Consider the following 25,103-nt stretch of genomic DNA (forward strand, 5'->3'; position numbering starts at 1 on the left):
GCTTCTCTGATAATCCCGTGAGGCTGAACGCAATCAAATCCTGCTCACGACAATGTTCCAATGATTAGTGTAAAGGCTTAAAAGAAAAGTAGAGGCTGTTACGGCAGCAGAAGTGGACAAACCCCCTCTTTACACTGTTGTTTTTTAGAGAAACACTGGATACGCGGGTGTCCACAAACTTTTGTCCGTGAAGTGCACTGCTTATTTGCCTGAGTGAAGCTAAACAAGCAAACTGCAGACACCCAACAGGTCTCCGTTTTCCCTCTGCTTCTCTCCTCATCGTCCTCTCTGTGCCTGGATGTCTGAATTCCACAGCCGTATGCCCCTCGCTGCCCCCCCACCCCCTTCCACTGCTTCCTAATCTCCCTGCATGCTCTTCAGCTTCTGATAGGGAGTGAAGAGGGGGGCCCTGGTCTTAGAGATGAAGAAAAAGACAATTACACTAATGTTCTAAACCCCCCCACTCCCCTCTACTCCCCCCGTCCCCCGCCCCCTTACAGCACCGACCACACCCCCCACACACACACATCCCCACCCCCACCACAAAGCTGTCTTATTCATAAGCACTAACCGCAGGCCTCGTATGAAATCTGTAAAAACAGCCTGAGAATGTTTACAGCGGCTTAGCCCGGAGGAGCCGAGGAGCCGAGGCCAAGAATGCAAGCGAACCTTCAAAAGGAGCGTGAGACCTAAACAACAGGACACTTCACCCGTCCGGCTTCCAGCGGACTTAAAGGGCCCAAATCGCCGAAAACAGAACGTCCCTCGCTGAGGTCGGCGCTAACGTACGCATGTGAAACATGGCTCCGCCCCCTTTGTTCAAGACAGCCTGGGCTGCCTTCAGAACAAAATATAGGCAAAATACAGAGCAGCCAATCAGAACACAGTGTCCATTTACATACATAATATTAACGGACAAAAGTTTGTGGACATTTAAAGTTTAAAGAATAAAAGCAGCACTATGCAGAATTTTGCTGCTGTCCAAAAAAAAACCATGTATGTCCCAAATGGCAACAAACAAAAACCCCTCTGAGCTTTCAATGGAAGTCAATGTAAAAAATGTTTTGAATCCAAGCCATTTTAGAGCATTTCTATTGGTCCGTTCATGCAGCATTCTTCAAACAATGTACAGAGCAGCTACAGGGTTCAAATATGATAAAAAATCATATTAGTGTAAAATCCTGTAGTATTACTCTACCGCCTCAGCCCACATGCTGCTCCACCTTCATATGCTGCTTCTGGAGCTCTCAGCTTGTCCAGAAATGCATGTGTACAGCGTCTCAAAGCACAGACTTCCTGACTGTAGGGGGAGCCCAAGAGCACGAAATACCAATTTTCCATACTGCTGCTTTAAAACAGAGTCTGTCCCCTTGTTGCTGTGCTAACAGCCCTCTATAGCATTTCTGGGAAGGCCTTACTCTATATATACAAACATTGTTCTGAGGGTTTGATTGCATTCAGCCTTATCTGAGAATGATGATTAGTTCTGTCAATGCAACTCATCCTAAAGTTGCTGTATGGCGCTCCATCACTCCAGAGAACACAGCTCGCACAGCTGACAGTGTGTGTGAGAGGAAGTCACTGCGCAGGCCTGATACAATCTACCTGCCTGCTGCCCAACAGCCCGCAGCACCGACTGAGTTTCACATTACAGCGTACTGCGCCGTGCACTCACTCTAAGGTCTAAAGGCCTTCGCTGAACTTTCCTGGACTCCTGCACACAGACGATTGACTTGAATGAATGAATGACTCACCGACTCACTGACTCACTCGCTCGCTGACTCATGGACTCGCTCACCCACTCTGCTAAACGGAAAGTGCACATAATCAGCCCTCGACTGCTCTGTTAACCCTTTAGCCTAGCTTTCACACCTCCAGCAGTAACACTGGCGTAGTGTCGCTCAGGTCACCTGCAGATGGTCGTATGGTCATTCGGCTAAAGATGAACACTAACATTACATAAGGCAAAATAACTACTCATCTGGGAGTCCCAGAAAACATAACATAACGCAGGACAGCCCTCCCTCTTCCCACGTCGCTCAGCGTGACGCGAACCAGTCCAGGAGTCTGTTAGCTGTTAGCCGTTAGCTAACGAGACAGAATTTGCAGTTAGTCTTTCATTTGAGCTGCGAATCGAAACCCTTATTAAGTGTCGTAAAATCATGAAGTAGTATCTGAGCATGAATTTGAGGGCACTACATTCCCCACAATGCACTGCACAGTGAACTGTGTAGCTTACCACATCATCTGAATGTGGACCAGAATGCATTGCAAGTCTTGAGTTACTCAGCAGCAGACAGTGCAATGAAATAGGGTATGTTTGCTCGTCTACGCCAGGGCTAAACTTACAAGTCACTGGATGCCGTGCATTTTCTCGTAACAGTAGGCGTAGGTTGCTCAGCAGTCGTACAGATTAGTCCATGTATCAGCACAATGCTTTACTAACTGTGTGTTAAGCTCTACGTGTCATGAAGGAAGCACATGCTAGTCAACACCTAGCCTCCCGGCACCAGCAGCAATGACTAAATTGGGAAGACAACTGGGAAAAATCCCCCCGAAGCAACAACCGACTGACCCAAGTGCTGTCACAAGTGAGGCACAATCACCAGCTGAGCTCAGGGCCACCACCGGATCAAAGGGGCTCCTCCGTGTAGTTTCCCATGTGACCCAGCCTTGTTTGAAGGCTGCAGTTCACAAGGCCAACTGCCTGCCACGCCGCCCCCCAAAGCCGCCTCACAATGGGGGCCAGAAAATCACGTTTAGCCGATCAGAGTACGCCCCAGGTCAGACCAGCCTGAGGCGCACTGTGGGATGGGGTGGGTTATGGGGGAGCTAATCCCTCCCCCCCGTGGGGGTTCCACTGCACCCCACAGTAAAGAAGCCACGGACCCTCCACGTCCTCCAAACCAGCCTCTCATCAAATTAGCAGGGATTATTCTGCCTCCTCACATTAAAATGGAGGTTTAATCAAGATCGTTTGATCCTTAACAGGATAGCGGGCTAATCTGGAGCAACGCTTGATCACATGACACATGAGCCGGGCCTGGTCATGGTACAACATTCAGGCCCCAAGTCCACTAACACTTTTCTATGTGTGCTTTAGTGCATGTTTACAGATAACAGTGAGTCACAGAGTCCACATAAACACATAAAGCCTATGAGAGATTGCATAAAGGGCAAGTCCACCCATTTTCTTCTTCTTCAGATTTCTGCAGAATTCAGCAGATTAGATGTCATACAGTTGTTCAGAGTGGGGGGTCGGTGTGAAATTGTGATTCACTGTACAGAAACTTACCAGCTCTAGATGTCTCTAAGTGGTGGTGAATGGGACCAGATGTTGGTCGCCATGACTACAACACAAATATAGACACTTTATTTACCATCCAACCTCATACCAGTATACCTCCGCATGTCTTTTTTTTCTTACTATAAAAAATAGTAAAAGTAAGAAAGAAATATGATTGTTTTGGGAACTATTTGTATCCTTTCACCTTCAAGAATGGGTTTAAAATATGTTTTAGACCCAAAATCTTCTCGAAAATGATGGTAGAACAGTGTCCCGGTTGTCAGATGGTGTACTCACAACCATTAAAGAGAATATTCACCACCCCAACTCTGTAAACTACTCAATTTGGTAGGTTTACATAGAGCATTTCACACCAAACCCACTCTGACTGCCTGTGTTTACATCTTAACCATTTAACTATGCAATTCTAAAATATTGGTGGAATTCCCCTCTAAAGGCCTAAAATCTTCCATTACTCATTAGCTGACATGCTTAAGAACCCTGAAGGCTAACACAGAGAGAATGAGGAGGAGCTTCTTTCCACAAGCCATCCGTGCCCTGAATGGGGACAGGGACTAGGACACTAAATTAAAATATCTACATACACAAACTGGACCCTCACTCACTACAATACACAACCATGGCTCGCGGAAAACTCACTACGGACAATAACGAAAATATTTCTTTTTAACTCACACATAGATTCACATACAGATAAATATGTACATATGTATACATATATATATATATATATATATATATATATACACACACACAGACACGCACTATTTCATCTGTATATATATTTTTATTTTTATTTTTTTGCTTATATTTCTATATTTTCATATTTTTATATTTTATTTTTTAACTTAAATTTAACTTAAATGTAACTTATTCTATTTTTATTTTTATTTTATTTTCCCTTTGCACTTTTGCACTTTACTTCATTAAGTTAAGGTTTAGTTAAGTTTAAATTTAGATCTTTATTGTATAGCTTTGATGTGGGCAGACTGTCAAAAAAGCATTTCACTGCAAGTTATACTGTGTATTACTATGTATGTGACAAATAAAATTTGATTTGATTTGATTTGATTTGAGCTACATTAGCCCTTTAATTCCAGTGTAAAGCTACAGCCCCTAAATTACAGCCATACACTACTCCTTAATCATCACTATCATGATATTGGCCTTTGGAATATTACTGCAATAAGGATAATGCGTAAGGATGCATTATGCAAATGAGCCACCTAACCAATCAAAAAGCTCTTAATAGGGTACAGTGAGCATCACATTCCCAGATCAGTTGGGTGCTTTGATAAATCAAGGCAATTAAGCAAATCCAAAGTGCAGATATTCTGTTTTTCACAATAAATAAATCAATTAGAGATGCACCGATACCACTTTTTTCTTTCCGATACCGATACTGCCGATACTCAGCAACAATACAGATACTGACTCTGACTTAAATACTTGACAGATGGCTATACATCCTGATACTCCCTAAAAACAACAGAGTTACTAAACATCTGAAGAGTTTCAGAGCTATGAAACGATGAAAATCGGAAAATATTAAAGGTAATAACTATTAATAACTGGCTGTTTACTGGTTGTTTAAATGTTTGGTTTTATAAAGTCTGCAAACCAACATTTTCTATGTAAATAAAAAAAGTACGGCATCAGTGAGCATGGTATTGATATTGCCGATACCGATACTGTGTGTAAGTGCCAGTATCGGCATTGATACCAGTACAGTATCGCTACCAGTGCAACACAAAAATAAATAAATAAATAAATAAATAAATAAATAGTGGCCCCTGTAGAGGTTCCGATTTTCTCTAGCCTTGACTACCTAATCAGGCCTAGAGTACAAACTCCCGAGGGCGCTGTACGGTAATTTTGCAATTGGAACAGCACCTAATGTGGTACCTAATGCATTCTGGGATATTTGTCTGTGCCAAACAGTTCACAAAAAGTCCACACAAGTCACGTCCTGATGCATCCTCGCTCTCACGGCCTGAACTTTTAAATGGGGAAGTACTTGGGCTGCAGCTGAGGACACTCCTCAAGAAGCACAGACTGAGAATCGACCCTTAGCAACCATGGGTGCATCTCGGCAACTGTCAAAAGATCTGATATCAAAAGAAAAAGGGGTTCCCATCAAGCCCAGCGTTTTCAGTGCAGGTCAAGCTGACATCTGGAGGACCACTCTTGGAGTAAACGGCTCATATGCTGGTAAGACAGGCAAATCCAAACCCAGACACTCTGTGTCACACTGAGCATCAATTTACAGTCACTAAATTCACCAGTTTTCATAATTTGCTCGTTTTATACAGCTCTAACACCAAACATTGGCTGACTGACTGCACTGAAACTATAAAAATGTTGCTATTTTATTAATAAAAATATGAATTTATATTAAATCCTGCAGAACGAACCAGGCTGAAGCTTATTGGATGACACATATAGAAGGGAATCTAGCAAACTAGAGTAGTATACTCAGTGTTTACTGCGTAACAGTGGGGATAGGGGTGAGCTGTTACAACAGGACGGTCAGGCTTTGACCTTGCAGCAAATAAGAGACCTTTAACATGGGAAACAAACACAGCGCTGCCGTTCCTGTGTGAAAACCAAAACCTGTTATTAACTGTGTTGACCCAAACACACACACACACACACACACACACACACACACACACACACACACACACTGCACCAGGAAGGACGAGGGTGTTTCTTGTGTTTCACCTTACGAATGCAAACCTCCCAACCAGTCAATCAATTCTTACATAAACCCTTTATGGGTCAAAAGTATTGGGACACCTGCTCATTCATTGTTTCTTCTGAAATCAAGAGTATTAAAAAGAGCTGATCCTGCTTCTGTTGGAGTAACTGTCTCTACTGTCCAGAGAAGAAGACTTTCTACTAGATTTTGGAGGAGGAGCATTGCTGTGAGGATTTGATTGCATTCAGAGACAAGAGCGTTAGTGAGGTCAGGATGTTGGATGATGATCTCCACCTCAACTCATCCCAAAAGTACTGGATGGAGCTCCACCACCATCCATCATTCCAGAGAACACTTCTGCTCCACAGCTCCTCAATGCTGGGGGGCTTTATACCCCCTCTAGCCCACGCCTGGCATTATTAGGCAGCATAGAGCCAATAGGGTCATGTTTATTTATCTGCTCCTGCAGAGAGTCCTATTCTATTGGCAGTACTTCTATAACCTCAGTGAACAATTAGAATTTTTTAATAAATGTAAATTTATCAAATTTGTAAAATAACTTTTAATGTTTCTTAAAGAATAATGTTATTTTCTAATCATTTAATATTAATATTTAATGTTTTTCTTTCGGGTAAAAAAAAAATTTGTAATACCAACCATTTACTAAAATAATAATATATATATATATATATATATATATATACCTTTATATATAATTATATATATACACTGACGTGAAGTTCAGTCGATCAGACAGATTCGCTATATTGACAAAAGTATTGGGACACCTACTCAATCGTTGTGTCTTCTGAAATTAAGTGTATTAAAAAGAGCTGATCCTGCTTCTGTTGGAGTAACTGTCTCTACTGTCCAGAGAAGAAGACTTTCTACTAGATTTTAGATTTTAGGAACATTGCTGTGAGGATTTGATTGCATTCAGTGACAAGAGCAGTAGTGAGGTCAGAACCACCCCAAAAGTACTGGATGGAGCTCCACCACCACCACCATCATTCCAGTGAACACAGTCCTTCCACTGCTCCACAGCTCGTGGTGTATGATTAAAAAGACCCATATATATATATATTGTTTTTCAATTATTTTCCTACATTTTATAACTTTAAAAATTTTTGTCTAGAAAATCGGTGTCTTATCGCAAACGTATTGCCTCCAAAATAACAATTTAATTATAAACTCTAAAATAAATTCTTAAATAATAATATTATTATATTTGTCCTTTCAGTTTTAAATAAATTCAACATCTGTAAGTTTGTAAAAGCAAGTCTGACCCATGTCAACATTTGTTTTTAACCATTTTCCTACAAAGTTAAAACAACCCCCACCCCAGCACACACACACACACACACACACACAGTGCTATCATTCACAAAGCCTATAAAAATGCCCTGTGCTTTAACAAACACCACGTTTCTCATGTGTTCACTGCCAACAAGGTCTCCCCTTTTATCATTTTTAGCCCGTGTGTCCAGACTGGCTCAGTTGCTGGTGTGTATGTAGTTGTGTGTGTGTGTGTGTGTGTGTGTGTGTGTGTGTGTGTGTGTGTGTGTGTGTGTGGAGGTCTAAAGCAACAAGTGAGCGTTTGTTCCGCAGGAATGTGGGCTATGCGAGAGTGAGAGAGAGAGAGAGACAGGGCGAGAGAGAGATGGAGAGAGAGGGGGATGGGAGGACAGAAACAGGCCGTGTGTGTGAGGAGGAGAGCAGCGCTTTTCCCACCTCTATCAGAGCGATTAGCCCAGGCCCACGGCACTGCCCGTCACCCAGAGAGGGTCAATATTGATACAGCAGGTTAAAAGTACACCGTCCTCAAGGTCCCGCGGGCTGGAGCCGACCTCCGCCAACAGCACCTGCACTCTGACCAACAGAGGAGCTCGAAATACGGACAGACTCAGGCTCCTGCCCTTCGATACGTCGTTTATTTGCTTGAAATGATGACAATTGATCACTGACGGCAAGTTCAGTCGATGAGACAGGTGCGCTATATTGACAAAAGTATTGGGACACCTGTGTCTTCTGAATTGAAGTGTATTAAAAAAGCTGCTATTCCCGGCTGGAGCTTTTATTTATTTTTTATATATGGACAAAAGTATTGGGACACCTGTTTATTCATGCTTTCTTCTGAAATCAAGGAAATTAAAACTGTCCAGAGAAGAAGGCTTTCCACCATATTTTAGATTTTAGGAGCATTGCTGTGAGGATTTGATTGCATTCAGTGACAAGACCAGTAGTGAGGTCAGAACCACCCCAAAAGTACTGGATGGAGCTCCTCCACCATCATCATTCCAGAGAACACAGTTCTTCCACTGCTCCACAGCTCCTCAATGCTGGAGGGCTTTATACCCCTCTATAGCCCACGCCTGGCATTATTAGGCAGCATGGAGCCAATAGGGTCATGCTTCATGTCCTATTCTATTGCCAGTACTTCTGCTTCTCTACAGGGACCAGACAAGCCGTGTGTGTGTTGCTAAAACGTTGCTAAATGCATTCATTAGAAGAGGTGTCCACAAACTTTTGGACATACAGTGTATCAGAAGACGCTAAGCTAACACGGCTAAAACAAACGCTGGTCTTCGGTCGTCCTAGTCTCTCAAAACACTGTAGTAGTGGATAACACTGTAGACTGTTATAACACAGGTTATTAATGCGTAATTACACAGTTATTAACGACATGTAATACAAAGTGGGACCTTAACGAAGGGCAAAACGTCAGGGTCACGTTTTGACATCTGAGGGTTAACTGGAAAAGGCTCCCAGTGTCCGGCACAGGCCTGAGAAACGGACAGATTTTGAGTGAAGGTTTGATTATTTAGCGCTCTGCTCTCTCAGGGGCTGCTGGGATTGTTTAGGAACCCGTGGGATTCGCTCATAAACATCCCTCTGCTCTCTCTCTCTCTCTCTCTCTCTCTCTCTCACACACACACACACACACACACACACACTCACACTGCTAAGAGAAGCGCTCAAGAGCGACCGGCTCCAGGAGAAAAATGCAGACGAGCTTTCACAACACGTCTGAGTGATGGACGTCCACCAGTGAGCTACCTAATCTGTCCTGGGCAGCACCAGAACCAACACTGTCCAGCACCAGAACCAGCGCTGTGGACTTGTTTGCATTTAGATAGATGGCCTTTGTCTGCTTTCCTTATCCAGGGCAGACAAAAAGGTCCCTAAGACATACGGTTAATATTATCAGTTAGCAGGGGGCCCTGGGTGGGCCCCAGAGAGCACACAATTGACCTTGCTCTCTCTAGGGTGGGTAGATGGCCCTGTCTCCCCACATCACACTAGCGTGGCACTGGCCGTCACTGGCATCTGTGGGCCGGTGTGTCAGAGCCGGGTATACGACGCTTCCCTCCAGGCGCACTGGTTGCCTGGTGATGTTGCATCCCCCGCGGTTAGAAAAAGAGGTATGGCTGGCTGGGCACGTGTCGGAGGGGGCGTGTGTTGGGCGGGGGGTACATACGGGTTGGGTAATTGGCGATCTAATAAATAATAATAAATAATAAATGTATTGGCATGTCTTTAGCATGTACCGCTAATGACTTTCCCGCCGCTCGCACACAATCACTCAGGTTTGTGGACGGTGGAGTGGATGGACCCCAGTGTTTCTGCGCGCTGCCGTGTCTGTGTTACCTTCTGGCTCTCTCCTTTCAGTTCAGATCTACCCGAGTCGACGGCCACCTTCTGATTATATCTTTACCTTCTCCGAGTTAATGACCGCCCACCTGTCCGGCCTGATTCTGATGGAGGACTGATCGCTGGGCTTCCCTGCTACCCGCATCAGACCAGCTGCCCACCCTCCTGCTACTGCTAAGTTGACTCCAATGGACTCCATTTGCTACTACTATCATTATTACCACCTTTAACCATCACTACTTTCATTAGTATTACTGTTCTCTATTATGATTATATCAGTTGTATGATATTATGCTTATTTTGCACACCGGCCATGCACCGTGACTCACTGTCCTGCTGGACTATCCCATGGCCTGGGTCTGACTCAAGGGTTCCTGAGTAAAACGAATGCTTCCATATACAGTAATGACTTATAGAACCACTGGACTGTCTGATACGTCAGAGTTCTTCACTTTAGAAGATGTAGATGTTCCTATAGAACCAAAAAGGGTTCCACTATCATCATGAGCCAAATTGCTTTATTAGTACTATGTAGAACCCTATAGGGACACTGCTATCCATAAATACGGACTAGATTCGGGGTTTTGAACCCTCTGCCTGCTGCCTTCACCCACATCACCGCTGCCGCTGCTGTGTTTGTCCCTTTTTTGGAACCCTTTCCCAGGGCAAGCTGAGGGATTGAGGAAAATGGTGATGAGGAAAGCAGAGAAACGTGTTCCACCAAAACATCTACAAACTGCAGCGCAGAGGGGGACCCGAGTCTGAGCTGTTTCTATGGAGAAGTGGGAGGAAAACCGCTGTGGAGTTTGTCCTTATAAGCTGAGGCACAGTGAGGCTGCCTCTCTCTCTCTCTCTCTCTCTCTCTCTCTCACAGCTGGTGTTTTAATAGGGTAATACAGACATTTATTTGCCACTTATTGTTGCTAGTGAAATTCACAATGCTGGTAAAATGAGTCTCCTATATAAACACAGTATATATATATATTTTTTATTTGAATAAACAATAATTATTTCATATATATGAATATATTAATTGTATATTAACAATTCAATAATTCATTAAATAATATTTAATTAATTATTGAATTACTTAATCTTTGAATTTTTTTCTTTTTTATCATTTAACATTTTATTTACTAGTGCACCTCAAAAATTCGAATAAAAATATCCTAACAAAAAAAAACATTTGTTATTATAATTTAATTCAAAAAGGTAAACTGTCATATATTTTATATTAATTACATTTAAAGTGACCTAATTTAAGCATTTTTTGGTTTTCATGTCGATACTGATTAGTTAAATATTAATTAAATTAATTAAATATTCTGCCAATTATTTATTTATTTATTTATTTATTTATTTTAGCAATAAGCCATCCAGTAATACAAAAACTATGCCTGAAATGTTGCTTTACATGTAATAAATATAAAATATAATAATAAAAATATGAAAAAAAAACTTTTTCTTGATATTCTGATTTATTAAGATGCACTAGTGCAAGATTCGTCAGCTGTTTGTCACTTGGGTTTGGCACCTTCGTCTTTTATTCGGCAATATTATTCATTATTAATCTTTAGGTTCCACTGACTCAATAAGCCCTGGCTCATTATTGAATTTTCCTATTTAAAAAAATATAAACATGCACCTCCCCCTGAGAAATGGAAAGTAGGTCACTCACCATGTTAAACTCATTTGACATACACAACATGACCATACGGGCCACTGCTGCAGCTTTAGGAGGGCATGTCCATTGACCCTACCCTTTACGGGACCCTTTTTCTGACAACATTTGTGTATTGTATTTATGTTTACAATTTTTATTTGCATATTTAAAGTTTCAAAATTAGGATAGTTATGGTTATGGTGATACATTCAACCTTTTTTGTTCTGTGATAAATATATAAATTGTGATTTTTAAAAATATACTAATTTTTACCAGATTTCTCCAGATGATTTTAATAATGCCAGAGTAATATAAATTATATATAAATGATATAGGGCCGATATAATCTGCCTCTAGTAGATCTGTCATGGAAAATGAGAACAGTGTGTCAAAGTATTAAGCTGTAGCAAGTTGTAGCATGACCACTGCACATGTGTGCACTGTGATGATGATGCAGAACTGATATATTGTCCAGCTCTATTCTGATTACATGAATCTTGCTATCATTTCTTGACAACAGACAGCAACAGCAACAGCAACAGACAAACTGCGGCCCTGGATTTACCGGATTCAGGTGTGTCCATCATTTCTACATGCCGTACATCAATCATTAGTGCCAAATGTAAGTCAACACACCCCATCACCTCAAACGCACTGTAAAACTGACCTTCGAGCGTGTTCAGACTCCACAGTGCCCGCTGGGTCCCAGGCCAGGGCGGACCCCAAAATAATCCGAACCAATTATCAGCATGTCCCTGACGAGCCAGCGCTGGGGAGGGTCACGACCTTTCTGCACATTCAACCCACCCACCTCCCAACCGTTACACACTGCGAGGACATCATTAAGGAAGACGCTTCGCCGGTGTTAGCAGGTCAGTGGGAACCGCAGTGAGACAGAAAGCATCTGTTCGAGAAATCGATAAAACTAAGGGGTTTCGGAGCGGCTCGTAAAAAAGCCCTCTCCGTCTCCGGCATCCCTTTAAGGTCAGCTCAGTGAGAGCGGTAAGAAATAACTGCCATTTAAGGTGACCTGCAGAACTTCAAGGGAAAAAAAACACAGTTGGAAAAACAATGCAGGCTCATTGGAGCTGCCTGTAACTCTCAGGGGACCGAGCTCGAGCTCACTGCTATTCTTATATGGGAAAATCAGCCTCAGGCCAAATCCTGCCAGTTGTGCTAGAAGAAGGATAGAAGAAGGATACTGAACCAGGGCTGCAATGACCGGGACTGTGTACAGACACTACATGGACAAAAGTATTGGGACACCTGCTTATTCTTTGTTTTTTTTTTAAAGAGTTATCCTGCTCTTGTTGGAGTAACTGTCATATAGGATGATCGCCAAACAAACCTCATCCCAACTCAGGATGGGGCTCCACCATCCATCATTCCACAGCTCAATGTTGGGGGGCTTTATACCCCTCTACTAGCCCACGCCTGGCCTCATTAGGCAGCATGGTGCCAATAGGGTCATGTTTATTCATCTGCTCCTGCAGAGAGTCCTATTCTATTGGCAGTACTTCTCTCTACAGGGCCTCTAGTGCAGCTTGTACAGTCTCCACTGAAAAGCACTGACCGATTGAACGGGACGCTCCACCAGCTCGGCCACCATGTCTAATGCCAAGCATGTTCTAGAGGGGTCTCAAGCCCCTCAGAATTGGGCTGTGCAGTTCTGTGGAGGGATGCAGCTTAAGTGAGTTGAAATGGCCGAACCTCACTGAAGCTGTTGCGAGGATGAATGCAATCAAATCCTCCTCACAGCAAAGAAGAGTGGAGGCTCAGTGTTAATATCCTTGATTGCAGAAGAAGCGCTGGAGGAGCAGGTGTCCAAAAACTTATGACCATTTAGCGTTCTCATCTTTCGCTGTGTGCTTGGAGCATCTTGACCAATCATCCAGAACCTGAATACTGCAGCTGTTTTTAAGGCGGCACGGCGCTGAGGTAAATATTGGTCATTGTTGGTGAGAAGGGGCAGCTGATAGCGGTCCCCCAGCGCTGAATGGCTGGAATGAAGAGAGAGCCCTTCTGTGTCTGAGCACGGCGAGACAATAAACTCATAAACTGAAAGGCCTTTAAATCACTTCCAATCACAGCGCAGCCTCTGATTTATGGCAGCCTGTTGTTCATGCTCTAAAGCCCCACCCAGTTAACCGCAGCTCATTACACTTTGAAGACGTGCAGTGACCCAAAACGCCCAGCGCCCAGATACCCATCGACTAAATAAGCACTGCTTCTCCAGAGCTCTGAAATGTGGAAGACGAACGTCCAGGGAATTCTGAAATCTGACTGGAAATGAAGTCCTTCTAGTTTTTAAAATGCATTTTTTATATTGCATATTTCTATATTAAAAGTTATTAAATATATTATGAAATATGATTTTATTACTTAAAATCAAATATGAATTATTCAGTATCCACCATGAACTACTACAATTCTAATATCAATTATTCAGTACCTACTATGAAATATTTAGTATATATTATCAAATATCAATCAAAAAATCTAATTTTCAGTCTCCAATATGAACTATTCAGTATCTATTATGGATTATTAAATATCTATTATGAATTATTCAGTATGTACTATTAATAATAGTCTCCACTATGAATTATTCAGTACCTACTACCAATTATTCAGCCTCCACTATAAATTATTCATTATATATTATGAATTATTCAGTATCTATGAATTATTCAATAGCTACTATGAATGATTCAGTGTCAACTATGATTTATTAAGTATATATTATGAATTATTCAGTATCTACTATCAATTATTCCATATATATCATGAATTATTCAATATCTACTATGAATTATTTAGTCTCCACTATGAATTATTCATTATCTATTATGAATTATTCATTATCTATTATGAATTATTTAGTATCTACTATGGATTATTCAGTATCTACTATGAATTGTTCGATATCTATAATAAACTATTCAGCATTCACTATGAATTACTCAGAATTATACATTTTTCAGTACAATGAATTCTTAGTCTCTACTACAAATCCTTCAGAATCTTTTATGAACTATTTGGTATCCACTATAAATGATTCAAAACATATTAATTATTCAGTACCTCCCATGAATTATTCCAAATCCACGATTTACTATGAAATATTCAGCATCTATTATGAATGATTCAGTATCCACTATGAATCTAAAACAAATAGTTCATTTGTCACAGTTCTGAACAACTAGTGCACAACTTTCTGATATCATGTAAAGCAATATAGAGAAAAATATTAGATAATGATGAATATGAATAAGACAAGATATACAATATCTAAGAATAAAACGTATATACAGTAATATATAGAAGTAGAGGAAAGAATTACAATATTAAAGAATTAAAATATATAAACTGTATTTTACAGTTATGAAAAGTTTCATACAGCTTTCTTGTACTTTATTTTTCGATACCGGTCATAACTCATGTTTTCATGATAAATAAAAAAATAAAAGCTCAAACACTTCTGAGGACTTTAGCGTGAGTGGGCGGGGCTAAACTGTGGTAAGCTGAATGGACGAGGATCTGTAAATCATTAGATCGGTGTGTTTTAATTCTATATAACAATATTGAACAATATCTTACTTCAAACTCATTTATTAATAAAGTGAGAGGAGTCAGATCTAATAAGTCTAACATTTCTATGATCAGGGTTTTTGAGTCAGGCCAACCCTCTGTTTTCGTATCTTCTGCAGTGGGTCAAAGGTCTTAGAGAATTAGGAATTACCTGACCTCTTCTAATCTCACTTGAGGTCCAACTGAGGTCCAGCAACACAAAGCTGAAGCACAAGGGCACTGCTGGATTTCCTCCTGTACAGAATTAGTCTTTATTTCATCAGCGATAAGACCCGGACTGTGTAATCCAGTCCGCCGTACAGTGTAGTGTTTCTCTTCCTGCAGGCCAATTAGCCCTCGTTTTCCAAATTTGCCCTTTCCTGCGATTAGCTAGATTACAGGGGAGGACAATGTCCTGCTCTGCGAATCACAAGTTACTCTTTTACCATATCGCATTTACATAATTCATACCGGTAACGTACACCACCTCACTCCAGCGCTGTAACAGACTGACTGGATCTGTGCATCGTGGCTCCAGACAGGCTAAACATTAGCTTGTCGCCTTCAAATGTTAAACTGGATGCGGAAGAAGCATTAAAAAAAGTCACAGCCATCTTTCTGTCACCTAACGAAGCCGGTGCTAACAGGTTTACACAGTTTCCCATCAACATGTTAGGGATGAGGTTTGACTTCCAGGCTGGACAAGCCCACCCCACCAAGATACACCAGTAAGAGTCCATGGGTAGGACTCCTAACTCTACGTTCAGAGCGTCAGACAAATGATTTATTGACTATGCATCAAGTTTTATTTATTATTATACATGTATTAGTGCATAACTGGAGCTCTGCTGTGTAATAATTCCTAATAATTCCATTATTTGTTGTAATAATGCACAATAAACACTTTGTTACCACCCTGTTATGCAGCATATTGAGCATGAATTATTATTATTACGTAATTGGCAGCATTTTGGGTAATGGGGGTTATAGACAGAGCCAGGTTTATCACTTTATGTGAGTTTATTAAGTTAATAAACACTAATAATCACTCACTCCTATAATAACAATTTAATTCCCATCCCTCATTTCCCTCCACTAAACTGTGTGACTCCAAATTCCAGGAGCCAGTTCTTCCTGTGCTAATACTGGTCCAGTTTCCCCCAGAAATCATAATTTTTAAACCCTTACTCTGCTATATCGTAAGAAGGCGGGGTTAGACTTAGAGATGAAGTGATTGACAGCCTGGGCTGGACGAGACTGGCCGTCTGCAGGACCTGCATGGCGTCCTTTCTGTTCATTACATGGAGGAGCTGAGTTGTAGTGGAACTGGAAGCTCAATGAAGGCGGTCTGAGACACTGAGGCTTGGTCTGGGAGAAGGGGGGAGGGCCTTTGGATGGGAATTTGACAACATGGGGGACAGTTTTGGCTTCATTTCTATAGATGTGAAGGGGCCGGAAGTAGAGGGTCCATGTTTTCAACACTGCTTTTCCTGTAGTAGACTGGAGTCTGGATTCCCCGGGTGGGTAAGAATACCACTTTACACCAGTAAGAGTCATTGGGCAAGACTCACAGCGCCACATTCTTCTACCTGTGTGACATACCGTAAATACCGTTAATGCACTTCTGGAAAACTGTAAATATGAGAAGGGTTACTTTAACCTATGTACTGAAACTATGTCAGCAATGCAGGCCTGACACATGATTTGTAAACATCCAGGCTCTGGGGGAGTGAGCAGAGGAATGCGCCGCTACCTCAGCAACACTCACCGCAGCTCCAGAGAAAGAAGGAAGGAAAAAAAAGCTAAGAGGAAAAAGCAGTGGTCACACACGGTCAGCTCTCCAAACCACTCTTCAGTCCGGCCAGGGTCAAGCCTCATGCCTGACCCGACTAACAAAGGAACAGATTCCTTCAGACGTCAGGCCCTCCACATGGACAGGCCAGGAGGGATGGGACGGCGTGAAATTGTCTGAGGGCACCGCCACTACGCACCAAAGGTGATCACCAAAAGACCCTTACTGATAGATATTTGTCAGGAACCCACCAGTACTAGCTTTACAAAAACAAATCATATATATATATATAAATATTAACTTTATATATGTATAATCGTATATATAATATATATATATATATATATATATATATATATGTATATATATATATATTAATGTAAATATATATATATGTATATATATATATTAATATAAATATATATGTATGTATTATATATATAAATTTTAATTACTTTTATTTTATATATAATATATATATATATATATTGCATTATTATAGTTTGCATTTTTGCATTATTTGTTTTATATTTGTATGTCACAATATTTCATACCTAAATGTTTTTCATTATTTTATTTATGATACCATAATTTTGCTTTGTTTTATTCAATATATATATATATATATATATATATATATAGATAGATAGATAGATATAAATGATTCAATTAAAATATACTATATATGTAATATTTATATTAATATATATGTATTATATATATATATACATTTTTAATTACTGCTTTTTATTTTATATATATTTATTTTTTATTATTGATTTTTTTATATTTATACATTTTTGCATTCATGTTATTTTCTCTTTTTCTTGGCGTTTCATTGTTTATTAATTTTTTTATTACCTTGAGCTGCACTCAATGTATGAAATAACCTATATAACAAATGATAATTATTATAAATTAATAATTACAATAATGAACCATTCTAAAACTTAAATTAAAAAATATAATATTATTATTATTACTTTTTATCAGGTCCCAAACTTTTTAATATGTTAGTATAACAAACATCAATCAGTCATAATTCATTTTTAGGTGAACTACACCTGGAACCCATTCACTGTAAAAGGTGAGCAGTTCTTTGAAGAATCTCTAGATTACTCTCTGAACCTACAGGCTCTCAAAGGTGCCCGTAAGAACTTTGGAACTGCTCTGTATGAAATCTGGTTCCTAAAAGAACTCTGTGAGGTTCTTCAGGTTACTATAAGAGTCCTTAAAGCGCCTTAAGAGGTTCGTCCACAGTTAAAAAAGGAAGAACCTCCAAAGTTTAAGGATCTTGTCCTCTTTACAGTGTTGTGGGATTTGGGCCTAGGTTTAAGGTCCACTCAGAACATTAGGGTGTTTTTATTTTCCTAAAAAAGCAACAATGCATTGCCCAACCTCTTGTCACTGTATTATTAAGACTGATATATGTAAATGATCTGTGTTCTGATTGGCTGACCTGTGTTTTGCCTCATTTAAACAGCCGTCTGGGCTTATGACTTCAGTGTAAGTGGGCGGGGCTAAGCTGATGTCTGCTTGCTAGTTCAATAGATGCGTAACTTTTCGTTACTACTGGTTGTGGGTCCAACTGGGTCAGAACACCTCGGGTCTTGTGGGGTGTCCCTGGTATGCAGTGAGCATGGTATCCAAAAGGAAGGACAACCCGTGAACCGGTGACAGGTGCATGGGATGCCCAGGTCTCACTGATTCTCATGGAGGCCCACCTTGCAAGTTACCAGACGTATACCAGATACTACCTGACACCTTCAGAGGTCCTAGAGGAGTCCATGCCAGTTTTGGGATCTACACACTATTAAATAGGTGGTTTCAATGTTAGAACCTGTAGCTGCTCCATTCCCCCCGGCCCTGCTGCTGGGAGGCCACCGCCACTACAGCCCTTCATAAGGGAATCCGTGTGTACGGAGCCAGGATTAGCAAAGCTGGGCCCGATCCAAGCCGGCCCAAACAGCGCGAAGGCCCGGAATGCAATAACCACACACGCAAGAGCAGCCACCCACTTAATCTTCACTCGCTCTTTCATTACAAAGCCGTTCCCCCAGAGGTTCCTGAAACGCTCCGCTTAAGATTTGAAAAAAAGGAGCGGCGAGGAAAAAAGCCATTTAATTATGGAGTAATGTACTATTCTCAAGCCCTTTCTCCTCTCCTCAGCAGTCCCACAATACTGGAATTCACCATTTAAACATCAGGATCAGATGCTTCCCTTGCCCTTTTACCCACAGTATTTCCTCACAATACCAAAATCCACTCACAAGCCGGGATTATCCCATAGCTTTATATGGAGCTGCTGCGTGGATATGGGAGGACGGATTTGGAAGCGTTGTCCTCTCTCTCTCTCTCTCTCTCTCTTCAAAATGCAGTCACCCCAAAGAGCACTCAAGAGCATCAACAACTTACAGACCCTAACCCACCCCCCACCCCACCTTCCCCCCCACGCCCCCCGAGGGAGCCATGCCTGCCGCATTTCTGCTGGAGAGTAACGATGTTCCCATTGGAAAATAGCAACAACGTGGCCAGGAGATCAGGATAAGGGACTGCAGTGGGTGATCGACTGGGGATCTGAAGCTGGGCCACCAAAGAGAAGGCCAGAGGAGAGAGAGAGGGAGATAAGGCCAGGTTAGTGAACGAGCAGCCGAGGACAAACACCTCCAGCATGGTGAGAGAGATCTGACCTCTGTCTGAAAGCCCAAACACAATGAACTGACTGAACACTGGAGGGTAAAGAGTAAGACCCGTGCCTGACCCAACTAACAAAGGAACAGATTCCTTTAGATGTTAGGACCGCTAGGACCGTTAGGACATGGACAGGCCGGGAGGGATGGGACGGTGTGAAACTGTCCGAGGACACGGCCACTACAAAACAAAACTCTGGGACCCTGTACTGACTGTCAGGAACCCACCAGAACCAGCTTTAAAAAAAAAACATATTTACTTAGACTGGTGTTTTTATAGAATTTTATTATCTAAAGTTTATAATTTTATTTAGTTTAAGTCACAATATTTCATGCTTATATATTTTTTACCTATTTCATTTTTTTCCATCTGTTTTTTGTATTTTATACTTTAATATAATTTTTTGTATTTAAATAGTTATAATAATAATAATAATATAATAATAATAATAACAATAATAATTATTTTAATAATTTAAATAATGTATATATTTAATAATTTTAGTTTTTTTATTACAATCTTAATATTTGTTTTTATTTATTTATTTATTTATTTTTTTCATTTTTGGTATATTTTACATTTACGTTATTTTGTCTTTGTCGTGGTGTTTTATTGTTAATCATGTTTTTTATTACCTTATGCTGTGGAGCACTTTGAGCTACATGCAATGTATATCAATATATTACATAATTATGGTGGACTATGGTGCACAGAAATACAAGACGTAGGAAACGTAGAGTGAATTCAACTGTATTATATTTGAATTATATAACTGAGCATTGAGAGTTCAGTCAACTCAAAGCTCTCAGTTTAGTCCTTCAATCTCACATTTTTTAACTCTGAAGCTCAATTTTATAAAAAAAAATATATACAATGTATCCATCTTAATTTCACCCAATTTCCCCACCAGCCGGACATTATTCCACCACACATTGCCACCAGGCATTTGAATCTCTTTGGCTGGCCAGTTGTGGCACCACCAGAGTTCAAACTCATGATCTCCTGTGACTTCCTGGGCAGTCGGGCCACTTGGAGGCACCTGGTCTTGCCTTTTTAAGGTAAGCAGTGAAGTAAACAACAGAAAAAAACTGTACAGTATGTTCTGGGGGTCAGTGAAACGGCTGTCTACAGTAATCACCTGTAAAATAAGCATGCAGCTGATAGTGATTACAGTCTATTTACAGTGTGTGCATGTCTACCTATCCATCTACTGTACGCTGTTTACAGTAGAAGCTCCAGATCCATCAGAACAGATGCAGGTGAACATAAATCCAAGAGCTTCTCATTCTGAAGAAAGTAGTGAGATCTTGTCGGTGAGCTAGTCTGAAGAACAGAGCTCGGCTCCTCCAAGGTTCTCCTGGACGCCCCCCAGTCCAGCCCCATGTCATGAAAACCTGCAGTTTCACCCCTTCACACAATCCTCTCCCTCCAAAAGCCGCAGACCTCCACTCACCTTTACAGTTGAAAGCCTCCTTCAGGTGAAGCAGCACGTCTGCGAATCTCCGGACATCACTGACCAGCTGCATGATGTAGTCCGGGTCTGCGCCAGCCGTGTCCTGGCTGTCCGAGCCAGAGCTGATGGAGCTCAGCGAGCCGCTCTTAGCTGGCCGGCCCAGAGCCCAGCTGCCAGAGCCCGACCTGGAGCCGGAGCCAGACCCTGAGCCCAGCGGGAGAAAGTGGGAGTTGGAGAATCGCGCAATGCCGACTGAGCGTTTATGTCCCACACTGCTCTGCTGCAGCATCCCGCCACCGAACATCCCGACCACAGCCAGCTCGGCCTTCCGGAGGAGCGGAAAACCACGGAATGATCTTCACACACGCCTCTGAAGCTCAACGGGGGTCCTCACCTCACCGCCAGCAGCTCCTGCACACACAACAAAGCTTTACACACCAGCAGCCCAAAGCAGGAGGAGTGTAAACACACACTGAGAGCCAAACTGAGGAGACCAGCCCATCACTCTCTCTCTCTCTCTCTCTCTCTGTACCTAGCTCTCTCTCACCCACATTATCCATTGTTCTTTCTCTCTCTCCTTTTGCTCATTCAATGTGCCTCTCTCACTCTCGCTCACGTCTTTCTTTCTCTCACCATCTACAGCTCTATACCACACCTATATACACCATCTACAGCTCTATACCACACCTATATACACCATCTACAGCTCTATACCACACCTATATACACCATCTACAGCTCTATACCACACCTATATACACCATCTACAGCTCTATACCACACCTATATACACCATCTACAGCTCTATACCACACCTATATACACCATCTACACCATCTACAGCTCTATACCACACCTATATACACCATCTACAGCTCTATACCACACCTATATACACCATCTACAGCTCTATACCACACCTATATACACCATCTACACCATCTACAGCTCTATACCACACCTATATACACCATCTACAGCTCTATACCACACCTATATACACCATCTACAGCTCTATACCACACCTATATACACCATCTACAGCTCTATACCACACCTATATACACCATCTACAGCTCTATACCACACCTATATACACCATCTACACCATCTACAGCTCTATACCACACCTATATACACCATCTACAGCTCTATACCACACCTATATACACCATCTACAGCTCTATACCACACCTATATACACCATCTACACCATCTACAGCTCTATACCACACCTATATACACCATCTACAGCTCTATACCACACCTATATACACCATCTACAGCTCTATACCACACCTATATACACCATCTACACCATCTACAGCTCTATACCACACCTATATACACCATCTACACCATCTACAGCTCTATACCACACCTATATACTCCATCTACAGCTCTATACCATACCTATATACATCATCTACAGTTCTATACCACACCTATATACTCCATCTACAGCTCTATACCACACCTATATACTCCATCTACAGCTCTATACCATACCTATATACATCATCTACAGTTCTATACCACACCTATATACACCATCTACACCATCTACAGCTCTATACCACACCTATATACTCCATCTACAGCTCTATACCATACCTATATACATCATCTACAGTTCTATACCACACCTATATACTCCATCTACAGCTCTATACCACACCTATATACTCCATCTACAGCTCTATACCATACCTATATACATCATCTACAGTTCTATCCCATACCTATATACAGCTCTATACCGTACCTATATACACCACCTACAGCTCTATACCACACCTATATACTCCATCTACAGCTCTATACCATACCTATATACTCCATCTACAGCTCTATACCACACCTATATACTCCATCTACAGCTCTATACCACACCTATATACTCCATCTACAGCTCTATACCATACCTATATACATCATCTACAGTTCTATCCCATACCTATATACTCCATCTACAGCTCTATACCACACCTATATACTCCATCTACAGCTCTATACCACACCTATATACTCCATCTACAGCTCTATACCGTACCTATATACACCACCTACAGCTCTATACCACACACCATCTATACCATAACTATATACACCACCTACAGCCCTAAACCATAGCTCTCCTAGTAATGGAACTGAGATCTAGTCCTCATATAAAAACACTGCATTACACCTACATAAATGCTTCATTATATTGTGTCCAAAAGTCTGCAGACACCTGCTTGCCCAGTGTTTCCCGTGAAATCAAGGATATCACCACAGAGTTTGCCCACCTTTGCAGCAGCAGCAGCCCCTATTCCTCTGTGAAGGCCTTACACTACACCTTGGAGCAACTGCTGTGAGGAAGCTTTGCTTGCATTCGGCCTCACAAGAGCATTACTTAATGAATGAGTTCCATCAGTTCTTCCATCAGTTACAAAACCACCAATTAGAAGACCAGTCCAGATACTTTTGGACACACATGGTATCTGCAGGGTGTTCTCTTTATCTATGAGGAAGTTTTAGAGGGCGAGATGAAGACTTCAGCACTTCCTCTTCTTCCTCAATAAACCTGGGTCTTATCAAAACAATAACACTGGACGACATGCAGGAAGGGGCATGTGGTTAGAGATACTGGGGGCTTCATTCAAGCCCCTGGACTCAGTTTTACACCCTGTGTTTGAGTATGTGAGGCTTCTTATGGGAACTCTCCGTTCCACCTTAAATGGTGCAGCAGTTACATTCTGGCGCCTCAGGCGCCAGAATGTAACTGCTGCACCATTTAAGGTGGAACGGAGAGTTCCCATAACAAGCTGGCAAATATGAAAACAATGTAATCTCCCTGACTTGTGCTGACCTAAAGTGACCTGTGTATGTCTTTAAATCCACATTAACACCCATTATCAATGTAAACACCACCACATGTTGCCAACAAAGCCCCAGTCCCAGTAGGGTGTCCCATCAAAAGACGTTAACAATCAATAAAGGGCAGTTTTGACCACTCTTCTGCCCATCCTTGACCAGATCACAGTAAACCCTGACCACTTTTAATGTATATACAATTCCAGGTTTTGCTCCCGAAATATTCCCTCAGCTTTCCAGGAAACCGTTACTCACCTACTGATCAGCATTCCGCACTCGAGTAATCCCGAACCCCTGAAAGTCCTAAACGATGGTCCCACTACCCTCTCTCTCCTTCCCACCCTCTCTCTCTCTCCGAGTAGAGGCTCGAAATCGCAGCATGCTCGCTCCGAATAAGGCCACGCCTCCTGCAGCGTGATTGGACCTTGAGGCGACTTATGATTGGCTGCATGGGCTCAAACAAGGCGGAGTTTAACAATAACCCCCCCACCCACCACCACCACAGGTAGTCTGATAAGCCTCTGTGAGTCGAGTTTGTTGACTTTGGTAGAGAGCTGTGGAGAAATGCAGCAGAGTAAAGTCTGACTTCATTGATCCCAGAGGAGAAGTGTTTTGTGGAAGCAGTGAAACAAGGCTAGTTATTTTTACAGACTTAAAAAACTATCATATACTGTTATTAAATAAAGAAAGAAGTAAACAAAGTAAAGGAAATATTGTAAATATATGTCAAAATGGAAAATTATAGTATAATGCAGTAAAATATTGCACATATGCAGTAAAATGTAAAGTTAGTAAAATTATAATGCAGTAAAATATTGCAAATATACAGTAAAATATTGCACATATGCAGTAAAATGTAAAGTTAGTAAAAATTATAATGCAGTAAAATATTGCACATATGCAGTAAAATGTAAAGTTAGTAAAAAATTATAATGCAGTAAAATATTGCACATATGCAGTAAAATGTAAAGTTAGTAAAATTATAATACAGTAAAATATTGCAAATATACAGTAAAATATGTGAAACTATAATGCAGTAAAATATTGCACATATGCAGTACAATGTAAAGTTAGTAAAAATTATAATGTAGTAAAATATTGCACATATACAGTAACATGTAAAGTTAGTAAAATTATAATACAGTAAAATATTGCAAATATACAGTAAAATATGTGAAACTATAGTGCAGTAAAATATTGGACATATGAGATAAAATGTAAAATTAGTAAAATTATAATGCAGTAAAATATAGCAAATATACAGTAAAATATTGCACATATGCAGTAAAATGTAAAGTTAGTAAAAGTATAATGCAGTAAAATATTGCACATATGCAGTAAAATGTAAAGTTAGTAAAATTATAATGCAGTAAAATATTGCAAATATACAGTAAAATATGTGAAACTATAATGCAGTAA

General features: G+C 41.0%; 1 protein-coding gene across 2 annotated transcripts in view; it reads right to left on the reverse strand.

Annotated features, from left to right (window-relative positions):
• The window catches only part of arhgap29a (Rho GTPase activating protein 29a), an 87,035-nt gene extending 63,004 nt beyond the window's left edge, over window positions 1-24,031 (reverse strand). For both annotated transcript variants that reach the window (XM_072679264.1, XM_072679263.1), the window contains exons 1-2: window positions 23,940-24,031; window positions 20,829-21,239 (exon numbers count right to left, since the gene is read on the reverse strand). In XM_072679264.1, coding sequence (XP_072535365.1) covers window positions 20,829-21,132 — 304 coding nt within the window. In that variant the 5' untranslated portion in view covers window positions 21,133-21,239; window positions 23,940-24,031. The remainder of the gene's footprint in view (window positions 1-20,828; window positions 21,240-23,939) is intronic.
• Between the last annotated feature and the right edge of the window lie 1,072 nt (window positions 24,032-25,103).

This window comes from Salminus brasiliensis, chromosome 5 (assembly GCF_030463535.1).
Source record: "Salminus brasiliensis chromosome 5, fSalBra1.hap2, whole genome shotgun sequence".
Classification (NCBI taxonomy): Eukaryota; Metazoa; Chordata; class Actinopteri; order Characiformes; family Bryconidae; genus Salminus; species Salminus brasiliensis.